At 41.6% G+C, this 16,536-nt stretch overlaps 1 protein-coding gene across 1 annotated transcript in view; it reads left to right on the top strand.

The window, feature by feature from the left end:
• Positions 1-585: 585 nt before the first annotated feature.
• Positions 586-16,536, top strand: part of LOC142955479 (calcium-dependent secretion activator 1-like) — a 228,111-nt gene continuing 212,160 nt past the window's right edge. Inside the window, exon 1 of the mRNA XM_076097001.1 lies at positions 586-927. Coding sequence (XP_075953116.1) covers positions 586-927 — 342 coding nt within the window. The remainder of the gene's footprint in view (positions 928-16,536) is intronic.

Below are 16,536 nucleotides of genomic sequence, written 5' to 3'. Positions count from 1 at the left end.
CATTTATTTATATTAAATCAGCGGTGAAGCTTTTATTGTGAAAGTTAAAACGCGTTGATTCCGGTCTGGTGCTGTAGCCTGCCGTCTTTTGACTCAGATGGATCATCAGGTGGCAGTTCATCTATTATGCTCGCAGCCTGATCAAACTGGTCCCAGATCAGCCGGGGGTCGGGTTTCAGCACCGCGGTCAGCTCCGAGCCCAGCCTCTTCCTGTCCCCAGGCGGCGGAGCACCAACACAGTTTCCTCCTGCTGTCCCTCCCGGCAACCCCTCCCCCTTAACATCGGCTCTCGTGATAAACCCCTCCTATGTGTCACTGCTTCACGTGAAAGGCTTGGAAATCACGCAACCAACCAGACTCTACAACACTTTCCTTTTTTTTCTGGCTGCGACTGACTCGTCTGACAGCAGCTTTTCTTCTTCTTCAGAGCTGCTCGTCAGTCCGGTTTTGCGTCTCCACAGCTGCTTCCCCCGGGTCTCTCCCTCTGTGGCTGGCTCTGAAGCTGATCGGCATCTTTTTCTACTTTTGCAGTTTTACCTTTGCAGCAGCAGGTAGCCGTTATTCTCCACCCAAGCCTCGGCCAGCATGTTGGACCCGTCTTCGAGCGAGGAGGAAGGGGATGAGATAGTGGAGGTGGAGCGCAAAGAGGTGGCGGCCCCGAAGAGCCTCGGAGGAGCCCGGTTGTCACCGGGTCGATCCTCCGACGGGGGGCTCCAGCCCCGGGGCCGAGGGAGCGGTGGCGGCGGTGGCCGACCCTCCAGCCCCAGCCCGTCGGTGGGCAGCGACAAGGAGAAGGAGGACCTGGAGAAGATGCAGAGAGAGGAGGAGAGGAAGAAGAGACTCCAGCTGTATGTGTTTGTGATGCGCTGCATCGCCTATCCGTTCAACGCAAAGCAACCTACTGACATGGCGAGGAGGCAGCAGAAGGTAAGATCCGTCGGACGAACGAGAAACTTAAAACCTGTGTTTTAAATACATCGTCCATTTCTGGAGGGCAACACTGAGACACATGACACCAACTGTTGCTTCCACAGTCGCACCGTGTCGCTGCTCGCCTTTTGGTCGAATATTTAAGAATGCAGAAATATAACTCAGTTCACCTTATAGCCAGTAGGATATTTCACACATGATGATCCAAACCTAAACACTTTTATTAGAGAAGGTAGTGGACTGCGATGGATGGAGTGCAGTGTGAAATGATAGTTACACCACCTCACTGTACGTAAAGCATCAGCAGCACATTTCCACTTGATGTCTCTTTTGATTGAAAATATATTTCTTCACTCCCTCTACCCGACACCCTGGAATGATGATGCCAGAAAGGTTTAAAAAGACACCATGAAATGTGCTAAATCCAAAGTAAAGAGAGACATGGTTGGCAACATAAAGGAGCGGCTGAAGGATGGCATTATAGCATAGATGTCGCTGTAGTAGCCCTTGCATATGTGCACAGCTTCTGGGCACAGACGCACCAGTCCCCCTCCCCTCCTGCTACTCTCCAGCACAGCTCTTATTAGAACAATCTGTTGCACAGGAGAAATTGATCCTCCACAGCCTCACCACTGAATGACATCCTCTATAGGGGAAGACTGTTTCGTCTCACTGTCAGCTTTAATGTGGTCCTTCAGTGATATCCCCATACCTACCACACCCTGAGGTATTTTAGACCAATAATTGGTTTGGTTGTAAAAGAAAAAACATAAAACAGGACATGTTTAAAGATATACTGTGTCTTTGTTGTAGGTTTGTTTCTGACCTGGGAGTCTGCAGGCCCCCTGTGGTATAGCAGGCCTTTGAAGATGGCAAGGCTCTGAAGGCGTCAGTGCGCTTGAAGTCATTGTAGAGAAGGAGAAGCGTGATGATCATTCAAATACTGGGGATAATGATCTTGAAGTCATAATCACACAAAACATGATGGAAGTAGTCGTGAAATGAATAAAGACCTATCTGTACTAGAACCTTGTGAATTCAATGACAGTACAGGGTCTGTCTACGGCTTGTCTTCACCAGTCGCGTAGTGAAAGCAGCTGCAGACCTCCATCAGCATCTACACCCATCGACCTCTTCAGCCAGTGTTGTCGTGCGGTACTCAGACAGGTTTTACTGTGACTCAGCCTAATACATTGTCACAGTAAGTTGGAAGAAAGGTACTTTGGTTTGCAGTTGAGGGTGCAAAACGCAATCCGTAACAAGGCAGCTGAAGCTCATCTTTTACGCCAGATACCCATGAGACGACTGAAACATGTCCGCTGTGTCCACTGGATGCGGCTACGTTGAGCTCTGACTGCAATGTGGCTCTAGCACGTTTCGGCCAAGATACCAATGTGCACTGGAAGCATACAAGGACGTAGTGCTGGGCGGTATACCGGTATACCGGTTTTAATTTCTCGTATGATATCAATTTTTCGCACAGCCGAAACAACTGCTGTCGCTCTTCAACAGGCAGCAGAATATATTGTTCGCCGCTAAGAGCGCTACGGTCTGAGCTAGTTATCTTAAGGGTATTGAGAGGGACCTCTAATCATGGTTCTAACTTTATAACAACAATTAATAACCCACAACTAATGCTCTTTAACAGGGCAAAACACCACGACACAACAGTTTGTGACACTAATAATTGTACATTTATAAAATTACACCGCCGAATGGCATGCAGGGTACAGCTCGCTAGCCCGCTAGCACAACAGTCTGCTAACAGCTAGAAGAAGCTCCGTCGCTACATTAAAGAATAGAAAAGAGAGACCAGAGATGCACCAATACAATTTGTGCCCAAGAGAGGAGCTGTGTCTGCTGTTTGGAGGTTTTTGTTTTTAAAAAATCCGATGTAGATCAAAAGACGATATATTGTAAAGTTTGTCGAGCCGCTGTTATTGCCTCTGGTGGCAACACTAGCAATTTACTCCATCACCTCAGCCCGAAAACATGTGTTGGAATACGAAGAGTGTATGCGATTACGGTCCTCGGATGCTTTTTTGGGTATTTTGGTCAGACACATATGCAACGCTGATTACCGTAATATGTGTGGTATTTGTTATAAATGTACGTTGGTACATAGAGGGTGATAAGAAGCTGTACCTGGAGGGACTTAGGACCCAGGGGAATGTAGGTGAAGGAAACAGGAAGTGAAGGAAACAGGAGGTGACGGAAGACACGCCACACAAACAGCTGTTCTCCGCTCGCTGGCCAGTTAGCCGGCGGTTCTTGTGTTAGTTTTCGGTGTTAATTAATTAATGCGTTAACGCGGAAAAAAAAAATACAGTGATATACCGTGAAACCGCCAGAATCTTACAAAATACCGTGATACACATTTTTGGTCATACCGCCCAGCACTACAAGGACGGTGGCACAGACATGAGATGATGTGGAATCGTGACTAAGGAAACGTTTGGGTATTTTATACTCCGTTCGGGTTACTCCATGCGGCAAACCAATATTTTCAAAGCTCCTCAAAGTTCCACATTTTCTGCTCCCATCAGTGTCTGCGTAATTATAAAATGTTGGATGTGCACGGACAGGCGGAAACCTGCAGTAGGGAACCCCCGCCAAGGGCCGTGTCTGATGGTGTGATGTAGTTTTGGCCATGCGGACACTCATTACTCTTGCGGATCCAGCAAAGTTCTACTTCCTGCAGCCACGTGAGGGTCCGCTATAGAGTCCACGTGTTATAAATGTTGTCATCAGAGGGTGCATGCATAGGCCCTGTGCGGATGTCTACGTACTGGCAATTTGTTGGGACGTCCGCGTGGACACTACGCTACAAGTGGAAACATTCCCCAATGCTGCACTTTACACTATCTACCCTTAGTAGAAGTGTCATGCAAAACCAGGTTCTCATATCAGGTGAACAGATCGTGAGAGTCTTTATTAACACGCACAGGTTCTGCTTGAGGAAATTATGATTATTATTACTGTGGCAGCTACTTATTGAAATCAAAGAAAAAAAATCAATGTATCTGTGTGTTATTCTGTCTGAAATAATTCAATCCATCCTCCAATAATTCAATCCATCCTGTATTGATTCTGCTGTTCAAGTCAAGAAGAAAAAGCAGGATACTCTCCCAGTAAAGGGCCTATCTTTAGATTGAAACATATCTTCAAAAGTGAAAGCTACAAAAGGAATTTGAAAGATGTCATACAACTAGAAATAGAGCATATACAGTTTATGCAGAGGAGGCTCTTTTAATGAATGATTCTTTGTCAAAGTCAGCAGATAGAAACAGCTGTAATGTCACAGACAACAATCAGTGCTGTCCGTGTTTCTGAAACAACAGCTTGTCACTTACTGAATGAGCTGTAGCCAGGGCTACTGTTTTGCTCACAGCTGCAGTATTTTGTAAATCCACAGACGCATCCTGTGGTGACTATGATTTAGATTGTTATTGCTTGTTTGTGTTTGTTTTCGTAAACTTTTTGTGGTCTATGCGTTTATTTATTTTTACTGAATTCTTGTTCATTCTGAACTGCATTGTTGTATAATGCTAAACATTTAGCAGGCCTAACGTGCAAGCCCCCCTCAGCTCCCCCAATCACAATGCTGTGCCATCGCTGCTCTCAGCACATAAGCCAAAAAGAGACTTAACTTTTGTACGTAAGTTAAAGTTATATACGTAAGTGAAAGTTATATACGTAATTCAAAGATACGTACGTAAGTTAAAGTTACGTACGTAAGTTAAAGTTACGTACTTAAGTTAAAGTTACGTACGTAAGTTAAAGTTACGTACGTAAGTTAAAGTTACGTATGTAAGTTAAAGTTATATATGTAAGTTAATTACCCCCTTGGATCAGCCAGGCTCCACCCTACTTCACCCTATACCTCCAGTCTCTATGCTAAGCTAAGCTAATCGTCTTCTTTCTCCAGCCCAATATACAGACATTAAAGTGATATTGATTTTCCTTTCTAAGTCCCGACAAGTGAGTTATTAAACCTGTATTCCATGTCAATTCCATTAATATAAAAATATCAAATGTATCGTCATAGCTAACTAGCTAGCGGTAGTTACCTGTTTGTGTCCTGCTAGCAGTGGCGCTTGATGACAGTAATGATGACAGTCAGTCAATGGTTTGATCACGTTGTAAATATGGATGTATTCACTGATTTGTTTATACTATACATATAATCCAACTAGTAAAGATGGCATTCACCAATTACAATCAGACTTAACAGGAGCACTTGTTTGCTTAATGATCCATTATTTCTATCAGCATGTATTACGTTGCCTGATTAAGGTCCAGGGGATGAGGGGAGTAACAGTGTAAATAAACCCAGGGAAAAGAGTCATAGGCAATGGATGGATAAACTAAATAGTGAAAATACTTTCTTAAAAAGGAAAGGAAAGACACTGATTCACATAGTGAACTCAAAACACCAACATATGAACACACTAATGGGTCAGGCTACCAACACTAGCATACATGGCTTGAGCAGAGAAGATCACCGCATCAACACACACAGTTTGAACGCTGCCACTTTGCCTACCGGGCTGGGCTATCTCAATCTCCCGGCCTCGTAACCACCATGGCACTAATCGGGGATTGAGCCCAGCCGCGTACGCTCACACACTGCAGCTGCTAGGCAGGGAGAAGGGTGGCACCTGACTGGAAAATTGGGAGAGAGAGCAGTGAGAGAGCAGAGAAAAAAACACAACATGGCACGTAACAGCATATAATGATTGTGCCTTCTAAACCATTAAGTAATACAATATAACGTTAATGGAACATTCTTCCTGCAGCTACACCAGAATACAGCACAGTCAGTGAGGGAGGAGCTGGTATTAATCACGCAGACTGAGATGTCAGCCTGACATGTGATTCCTCCATCGAGGGAGAGAACACGCAGCAGCCATTACGTCTATCTGTGTCTCTATCAGAGACCAGCACACAGTTCTGATGCAATGGAGGGAACGGTGTTTTAGACTGAAAGACATCCAAGTATCTGATAGTGTGATTTTGTCACATTGGAGGAACAACAGAGCCGACCTGACAGTGTAATCACCTGGCTTGGGAAACACACTTGAAATGCTTACAAAGTTGAATGTATTTATTACAACAAAACCCATAAAATTCACCTGTGAAGTGTTAGTCTGTAGTGAAAGACACTTGTACTTTGTCAAAGCTGCTTTATGTATTCTTGATTAATAAGCTGGTCTATTATGCGTTTCATGATTGTGTTTTCATACTTTATAAATGATGGATTCCCCATGGGACATGCAACTGAAGAAAAGTGCGAACAGTGGAGATCGATATGCTTGGTTAAAATTAATAATTAAATAAGTAAATGTAAACTAATATGCAAAGCTCCTGGTTAGCTCCAGTCGTACATTTACAAATGTTTTATATCCAGCCATGTTCTCCTGAAGGAGAATGTCTTTGTTTGTTTATTTCTTACATGAATGAATGGCTGAGAGGTTTGTATTTAATAGTATATTGTTTGCATCTTGCAATAAATATTGATATGTTCTTGATCACTTTGTGTTTTGTCTGTTTGCCTTTTCTGTTGAGAAGATAACTGAGACTTTTCTGGGTTTTGAGGCACTGCTGGCCTTTCAATGTCATTAATAAATGCTTTGTAAGGCATAGATAGTCCTCACTTTAGATGAGGTCACACGAAACACTTTACTAAGGAGTAGTAACTACCTGAATTAATCATGAATGTCAGTATTAATATGCGTTTATAAAGCATATATTAACAGTCCCTAACCATTAGTGCATATCTAGATCACTATATATATAAATGCATGAATAATGTACATCTAAATAAGTTATTAATCATTTACTAACACTTTATAAATTCTTATTATCATCTACAACTCCTTAATAATTGGTTTGTAAAATATATAATACTTCATTTACAAATGGGGAATCCATCATTTATAAAGTATGAAAACACAATCACGAAACACAGACAAGCTTATTAATCAAGAATAAAACATTTATAACTGTTATGAACTGCATACTAATGAATTATTAATGTAGGAACAATGCTTTATTAATGATGAATTAAGTGTTTACTCATACTTAACTAATGCTTCATAGTGTGTAGTTATTATAAAGTGTTACCAAAACTTTTTTATGTCTAGCTGAGCTGGAAAAGTTGGATTAACGATAAAAACATGTTAAAAAGTGCAATAGGAGCGGTCTACACACATAACATGGCATCACTGTCAAGTATATATCTAAGCACGCTGTATACACTATATACTGTGATACGTTTATATCTATATGTTAGCTTTGCTGTCCTTGGTTTTAGCCATATGTCTGTTTTCTGTGTAAGTACATTGAGAGCAACGACAAACCAAATTCCCTATATGCGTTTACCGACATGGCTGATAAAGCAGATTCTGATTAAGTTTTTATTTATTTATTTTATTTTGCACAATTCAAACAATAAAATTAAAAATAAACAAACAGATAAATTAATATCACAGTGCAGGAAGAGGCAGAAAGCCAACTGGGCTTATTTGAAGCCTCCTCCTATATAATATAACAATTTTACAAAATTACAAACATAAAATAAAAAGTGAATAAGTGAATAAATTCTGATGTGCATACCCAGATGTGACTTTTATGCCAGTCAAGTTTCGGCTGCACTGGAGAGAGAAAAAATCATTACTTTCCTCAAATGAATATGTGAATGAACATAAATGTCATAATTCATTCTATGTCATTAATTCGCTTTTTTGTTTGTGCTGATTTTCTTGAAATTCTGTGAAAACATTTGGATGGAAACTCGAGCATTAATCAGCTTGAGCATCTAGCAAAGGCCTTTTCCCTGGGAACCCTCTGCTCACCGCAATCACGCTGTCTGTGACAGTAAATGGAAGAACGTCACCATGGCGACTGTACGGCTGTAGTCTGAGAAAGGGCAAATCTTCCCGCTGTCGCAGTATATCACAAAGTGAAGGAAAGAATGAAAACACAACTGCTGTAATATAATAAAAGCGCAGTACGGCCCGGTCACATAAAATATTGACATCTAATATTGCGGGTATTCAATCTAAAGCTACTCCATAGGTATCTACTGGAGGATTGCTGTTTATTCCATTGACCAAGAAAAAATTCAGTCTCTCAACAACTCCCAAAAAAAAGATTGCATACCAGTAGCTTTGGATGTAATTCTTGAATCAATGCCAAGGCTGGTGTTTCTCTTGACCGTGGTAGCAATACTCAATATGTATAATATGTAATTAGATATAGAGAGCTGAAGTGAAACCAGAACTTTTGGAGTTTGTTCCAGAAGTAAGAAAAGCTCGTTCAAAATCCAATAGACATTTGCAACTAGGTTAATAATTTTAGATCCAGTGTTAGAACAGAGCCTTTCTCGATATTATATTGTGTGTCTCGCTACATATAAGAATGGTAGTTTTTTGGAAAAAATACTATCGTCGTTTATTCAATATTTATGGTATAAGCCCTAGGCCTTCGCTGGCTAAATGTCAAAGCTCAAAAGGAGGTGATGCCATAAGCAAGTAGAGGTGTGATCGCACATTTCTGCAGGATAGTTGAGTGTCTGTGGTTAGTTCACATGATTGTAAAAACAGCAGGACACTTTAGTGTCTGCGTTTAGTTCAGATGATTGTAAAAACAGCAGGACACTTCAGTGTCTGCGGTTAGTTCACATGATTGTAAAAGCAGCAGGACACTTTAGTGTCTGCGGTTAGTTCACATGATTGTAAAAGCAGCAGGACACTTTAGTGTCTGCGGTTAGTTCACATGATTGTAAAAGCAGCAGGACACTTTAGTGTCTGCGGTTAGTTCACATGATTGTAAAAGCAGCAGGACACTTTAGTGTCTGCGGTTAGTTCACATGATTGTAAAAGCAGCAGGACACTTTAGTGTCTGCGGTTAGTTCACATGATTGTAAAAACAGCAGGACACTTTAGTGTCTGCGGTTAGTTCACATGATTGTAAAAGCAGCAGGACACTTTAGTGTCTGCGGTTAGTTCACACGATTGTAAAAGCAGCAGGACACTTTAGTGTCTGCGGTTAGTTCACACGATTGTAAAAGCAGCAGGACACTTTAGTGTCTGCGGTTAGTTCACACGATTGTAAAAGCAGCAGGACACTTTAGTGTCTGCGGTTAGTTCACACGATTGTAAAAGCAGCAGGACACTTTAGTGTCTGCGGTTAGTTCACACGATTGTAAAAGCAGCAGGACACTTTAGTGTCTGCGGTTAGTTCACATGATTGTAAAAGCAGCAGGACACTTTAGTGTCTGCGGTTAGTTCACATGATTGTAAAAACAGCAGGACACTTTAGTGTCTGTGGTTAGTTCACATGATTGTAAAAACAGCAGGACACTTTAGTGTCTGTGGTTAGTTCACATGATTGTAAAAACAGCAGGACACTTTAGTGTCTGCGGTTAGTTCACATGATTGTAAAAACAGCAGGACACTTTAGTGTCTGCGGTTAGTTCACACGATTGTAAAAGCAGCAGGACACTTTAGTGTCTGCGGTTAGTTCACACGATTGTAAAAACAGCAGGACACTTTAGTGTCTGTGGTTAGTTCACACGATTGTAAAAACAGCAGGACACTTTAGTGTCTGTGGTTAGTTCACATGATTGTAAAAACAGCAGGACACTTTAGTGTCTGTGGTTAGTTCACATGATTGTAAAAACAGCAGGACACTTTAGTGTCTGCGGTTAGTTCACACGATTGTAAAAACAGCAGGACACTTTAGTGTCTGTGGTTAGTTCACATGATTGTAAAAACAGCAGGACACTTTAGTGTCTGTGGTTAGTTCACATGATTGTAAAAACAGCAGGACACTTTAGTGTCTGCGGTTAGTTCACATGATTGTAAAAACAGCAGGACACTTTAGTGTCTGCGGTTAGTTCACACGATTGTAAAAACAGCAGGACACTTTAGTGTCTGTGGTTAGTTCACACATCTGTAAAAACAGCAGGACACTTTAGTGTCTGTGGTTAGTTCACATGATTGTAAAAACAGCAGGACACTTTAGTGTCTGTGGTTAGTTCACACATCTGTAAAAACAGCAGGACACTTTAGTGTCTGCGGTTAGTTCACATGATTGTAAAAACAGCAGGACACTTTAGTGTCTGCGGTTAGTTCACATGATTGTAAAAGCAGCAGGACACTTTAGTGTCTGCGGTTAGTTCACATGATTGTAAAAGCAGCAGGACACTTTAGTGTCTGCGGTTAGTTCACACGATTGTAAAAGCAGCAGGACACTTTAGTGTCTGCGGTTAGTTCACATGATTGTAAAAGCAGCAGGACACTTTAGTGTCTGCGGTTAGTTCACATGATTGTAAAAGCAGCAGGACACTTTAGTGTCTGCGGTTAGTTCACATGATTGTAAAAGCAGCAGGACACTTTAGTGTCTGCGGTTAGTTCACATGATTGTAAAAGCAGCAGGACACTTTAGTGTCTGCGGTTAGTTCACATGATTGTAAAAGCAGCAGGACACTTTAGTGTCTGCGGTTAGTTCACATGATTGTAAAAACAGCAGGACACTTTAGTGTCTGCGGTTAGTTCACATGATTGTAAAAGCAGCAGGACACTTTAGTGTCTGCGGTTAGTTCACATGATTGTAAAAGCAGCAGGACACTTTAGTGTCTGCGGTTAGTTCACACGATTGTAAAAGCAGCAGGACACTTTAGTGTCTGCGGTTAGTTCACATGATTGTAAAAGCAGCAGGACACTTTAGTGTCTGCGGTTAGTTCACATGATTGTAAAAGCAGCAGGACACTTTAGTGTCTGCGGTTAGTTCACATGATTGTAAAAGCAGCAGGACACTTTAGTGTCTGCGGTTAGTTCACATGATTGTAAAAACAGCAGGACACTTTAGTGTCTGTGGTTAGTTCACACATCTGTAAAAACAGCAGGACACTTTAGTGTCTGCGGTTAGTTCACATGATTGTAAAAACAGCAGGACACTTTAGTGTCTGCGGTTAGTTCACACGATTGTAAAAGCAGCAGGACACTTTAGTGTCTGCAGTTAGTTCACACATCTATAAAAACAGGACACTTTAGTGTCTGCGGTTAGTTCACATGATTGTAAAAACAGCAGGACACTTTAGTGTCTGCGGTTAGTTCACGTGATTGTAAAAACAGCAGTACACTTTAGTGTCTGTGGTTAGTTCACACATCTGTAAAAACAGCAGGACACTTTAGTGTCTGCGGTTAGTTCACATGATTGTAAAAACAGCAGGACACTTTAGTGTCTGCGGTTAGTTCACATGATTGTAAAAACAGCAGGACACTTTAGTGTCTGCGGTTAGTTCACATGATTGTAAAAGCAGCAGGACACTTTAGTGTCTGCGGTTAGTTCACACATCTATAAAAACAGGACACTTTAGTGTCTGCGGTTAGTTCACACGATTGTAAAAGCAGCAGGACACTTTAGTGTCTGCGGTTAGTTCACATGATTGTAAAAACAGCAGGACACTTTAGTGTCTGCGGTTAGTTCACATGATTGTAAAAACAGCAGGACACTTTAGTGTCTGCGGTTAGTTCACATGATTGTAAAAACAGCAGGACACTTTAGTGTCTGCGGTTAGTTCACATGATTGTAAAAACAGCAGGACACTTTAGTGTCTGCGGTTAGTTCACACATCTGTAAAAACAGCAGGACACTTTAGTGTCTGCGGTTAGTTCACATGATTGTAAAAACAGCAGGACACTTTAGTGTCTGCGGTTAGTTCACATGATTGTAAAAACAGCAGGACACTTTAGTGTCTGCGGTTAGTTCACATGATTGTAAAAGCAGCAGGACACTTTAGTGTCTGCGGTTAGTTCACACATCTATAAAAACAGGACACTTTAGTGTCTGCGGTTAGTTCACACGATTGTAAAAACAGCAGGACACTTTAGTGTCTGCGGTTAGTTCACATGATTGTAAAAACAGCAGGACACTTTAGTGTCTGCGGTTAGTTCACACGATTGTAAAAACAGCAGGACACTTTAGTGTCTGCGGTTAGTTCACACGATTGTAAAAACAGCAGGACACTTTAGTGTCTGCGGTTAGTTCACATGATTGTAAAAACAGCAGGACACTTTAGTGTCTGCGGTTAGTTCACATGATTCTAAAAACAGCAGGACACTTGAGTGTCTGCGGTTAGTTCACATGATTGTAAAAACAGCAGGACACTTTAGTGTCTGCGGTTAGTTCACATGATTGTAAAAGCAGCAGGACACTTTAGTGTCTGCGGTTAGTTCACACGATTGTAAAAACAGCAGGACACTTTAGTGTCTGCGGTTAGTTCACACGATTGTAAAAACAGCAGGACACTTTAGTGTCTGCGGTTAGTTCACACGATTGTAAAAGCAGCAGGACACTTTAGTGTCTGCGGTTAGTTCACACATCTATAAAAACAGGACACTTTAGTGTCTGCGGTTAGTTCACATGATTGTAAAAACAGGACACTTTAGTGTCTGCGGTTAGTTCACATGATTGTAAAAGCAGCAGGACACTTTAGTGTCTGCGGTTAGTTCACACGATTGTAAAAACAGCAGGACACTTTAGTGTCTGCGGTTAGTTCACACGATTGTAAAAACAGCAGGACACTTTAGTGTCTGCGGTTAGTTCACACGATTGTAAAAGCAGCAGGACACTTTAGTGTCTGCGGTTAGTTCACACGATTGTAAAAGCAGCAGGACACTTTAGTGTCTGCGGTTAGTTCACACATCTATAAAAACAGGACACTTTAGTGTCTGCGGTTAGTTCACATGATTGTAAAAACAGCAGGACACTTTAGTGTCTGCGGTTAGTTCACATGATTGTAAAAACAGCAGGACACTTTAGTGTCTGCGGTTAGTTCACATGATTGTAAAAACAGCAGGACACTTTAGTGTCTGCGGTTAGTTCACATGATTGTAAAAACAGCAGGACACTTTAGTGTCTGCGGTTAGTTCACACATCTGTAAAAACAGCAGGACACTTTAGTGTCTGCGGTTAGTTCACACATCTGTAAAAACAGCAGGACACTTTAGTGTCTGCGGTTAGTTCACACGATTGTAAAAACAGCAGGACACTTTAGTGTCTGCGGTTAGTTCACACGATTGTAAAAACAGCAGGACACTTGAGTGTCTGCGGTTAGTTCACATGATTGTAAAAACAGCAGGACACTTTAGTGTCTGCGGTTAGTTCACACATCTATAAAAACAGGACACTTTAGTGTCTGCGGTTAGTTCACATGATTGTAAAAACAGCAGGACACTTGAGTGTCTGCGGTTAGTTCACATGATTGTAAAAACAGCAGGACACTTTAGTGTCTGCGGTTAGTTCACACATCTATAAAAACAGGACACTTTAGTGTCTGCGGTTAGTTCACACGATTGTAAAAACAGCAGGACACTTTAGTGTCTGCGGTTAGTTCACATGAATGTAAAAACAGCAGGACACTTTAGTGTCTGCGGTTAGTTCACATGATTGTAAAAACAGCAGGACACTTTAGTGTCTGCGGTTAGTTCACATGATTGTAAAAACAGCAGGACACTTTAGTGTCTGCGGTTAGTTCACATGATTCTAAAAACAGCAGGACACTTTAGTGTCTGCGGTTAGTTCACATGATTGTAAAAACAGCAGGACACTTTAGTGTCTGCGGTTAGTTCACAGGATTGTAAAAGCAGCAGGACACTTGAGTGTCTGCGGTTAGTTCACACATCTATAAAAACAGGACACTTTAGTGTCTGCGGTTAGTTCACATGATTATAAAAACAGCAGGACACTTTAGTGTCTGCGGTTAGTTCACGTGATTGTAAAAACAGCAGGACACTTTAGTGTCTGCGGTTAGTTCACATGATTGTAAAAACAGCAGGACACTTGAGTGTCTGCGGTTAGTTCACATGATTGTAAAAACAGCAGGACACTTTAGTGTCTGCGGTTAGTTCACATGATTGTAAAAACAGCAGGACACTTTAGTGTCTGCGGTTAGTTCACATGATTGTAAAAGCAGCAGGACACTTTAGTGTCTGTGGTTAGTTCACACATCTGTAAAAACAGCAGGACACTAGTGTGTCTGCGGTTAGTTCACGTGATTGTAAAAACAGCAGGACACTTTAGTGTCTGTGGTTAGTTCACACATCTGTAAAAACAGCAGGACACTTTAGTGTCTGCGGTTAGTTCACATGATTGTAAAAACAGCAGGACACTTGAGTGTCTGCGGTTAGTTCACATGATTGTAAAAACAGCAGGACACTTTAGTGTCTGCGGTTAGTTCACACATCTATAAAAACAGGACACTTTAGTGTCTGCGGTTAGTTCACATGATTGTAAAAACAGCAGGACACTTTAGTGTCTGCGGTTAGTTCACATGATTGTAAAAACAGCAGGACACTTGAGTGTCTGCGGTTAGTTCACATGATTGTAAAAACAGCAGGACACTTTAGTGTCTGCGGTTAGTTCACACATCTATAAAAACAGGACACTTTAGTGTCTGCGGTTAGTTCACACGATTGTAAAAACAGCAGGACACTTTAGTGTCTGCGGTTAGTTCACATGAATGTAAAAACAGCAGGACACTTTAGTGTCTGCGGTTAGTTCACATGATTGTAAAAACAGCAGGACACTTTAGTGTCTGCGGTTAGTTCACAGGATTGTAAAAGCAGCAGGACACTTGAGTGTCTGCGGTTAGTTCACACATCTATAAAAACAGGACACTTTAGTGTCTGCGGTTAGTTCACATGATTGTAAAAACAGCAGGACACTTTAGTGTCTGCGGTTAGTTCACGTGATTGTAAAAACAGCAGGACACTTTAGTGTCTGCGGTTAGTTCACGTGATTGTAAAAACAGCAGGACACTTTAGTGTCTGCGGTTAGTTCACATGATTGTAAAAACAGCAGGACACTTGAATGTCTGCGGTTAGTTCACATGATTGTAAAAACAGCAGGACACTTTAGTGTCTGCGGTTAGTTCACATGATTGTAAAAACAGCAGGACACTTTAGTGTCTGCGGTTAGTTCACAGGATTGTAAAAGCAGCAGGACACTTGAGTGTCTGCGGTTAGTTCACATGATTGTAAAAACAGCAGGACACTTTAGTGTGTGGTTAGTTCACACATCTGTAAAAACAGCAGGACACTAGTGTGTCTGCGGTTAGTTCACGTGATTGTAAAAACAGCAGGACACTTTAGTGTCTGTGGTTAGTTCACACATCTGTAAAAACAGCAGGACACTTTAGTGTCTGCGGTTAGTTCACATGATTGTAAAAACAGCAGGACACTTTAGTGTCTGCGGTTAGTTCACACATCTATAAAAACAGGACACTTTAGTGTCTGCGGTTAGTTCACCTGATTGTAAAAACAGCAGGACACTTTAGTGTCTGCGGTTAGTTCACATGATTGTAAAAACAGCAGGACACTTTAGTGTCTGTGGTTAGTTCACACATCTGTAAAAACAGCAGGACACTAGTGTGTCTGCGGTTAGTTCACGTGATTGTAAAAACAGCAGGACACTTTAGTGTCTGTGGTTAGTTCACACATCTGTAAAAACAGCAGGACACTTTAGTGTCTGCGGTTAGTTCACATGATTGTAAAAACAGCAGGACACTTTAGTGTCTGCGGTTAGTTCACGTGATTGTAAAAACAGCAGGACACTTTAGTGTCTGCGGTTAGTTCACGTGATTGTAAAAACAGCAGGACACTTTAGTGTCTGCGGTTAGTTCACGTGATTGTAAAAACAGCAGGACACTTTAGTGTCTGTGGTTAGTTCACATGATTGTAAAAACAGCAGGACACTTTAGTGTCTACGGTTAGTTCACGTGATTGTAAAAACAGCAGGACACTTTAGTGTCTGCGGTTAGTTCACGTGATTGTAAAAACAGCAGGACACTTTAGTGTCTGCGGTTAGTTCACGTGATTGTAAAAACAGCAGGACACTTTAGTGTCTGTGGTTAGTTCACACATCTGTAAAAACAGCAGGACACTTTAGTGTCTGTGGTTAGTTCACATGATTGTAAAAACAGCAGGACACTTTAGTGTCTGCGGTTAGTTCACATGATTGTAAAAACAGCAGGACACTTTAGTGTCTGCGGTTAGTTCACGTGATTGTAAAAACAGCAGGACACTTGAGTGTCTGCGGTTAGTTCACGTGATTGTAAAAACAGCAGGACACTTGAGTGTCTGCGGTTAGTTCACGTGATTGTAAAAACAGCAGGACACTTTAGTGTCTGCGGTTAGTTCACGTGATTGTAAAAACAGCAGGACACTTTAGTGTCTGCGGTTAGTTCACATGATTGTAAAAACAGCAGGACACTTGAGTGTCTGCGGTTAGTTCACATGATTGTAAAAACAGCAGGACACTTTAGTGTCTGCGGTTAGTTCACATGATTGTAAAAACAGCAGGACACTTTAGTGTCTGCGGTTAGTTCACAGGATTGTAAAAGCAGCAGGACACTTGAGTGTCTGCGGTTAGTTCACATGATTGTAAAAACAGCAGGACACTTTAGTGTCTGTGGTTAGTTCACACATCTGTAAAAACAGCATGACACTAGTGTGTCTGCGGTTAGTTCACGTGATTGTAAAAACAGCAGGACACTTTAGTGTCTGTGGTTAGTTCACACATCTGTAAAAACAGCAG

Source organism: Anarhichas minor, unplaced genomic scaffold (assembly GCF_050575085.1).
Source record: "Anarhichas minor isolate MPS153535 unplaced genomic scaffold, ASM5057508v1 ptg000023l, whole genome shotgun sequence".
Lineage (NCBI taxonomy): Eukaryota > Metazoa > Chordata > Actinopteri > Perciformes > Anarhichadidae > Anarhichas > Anarhichas minor.
The sequence above is the reverse complement of the archived record's forward strand: the minus strand, read 5'-3'. Positions and strand labels throughout refer to the sequence as shown.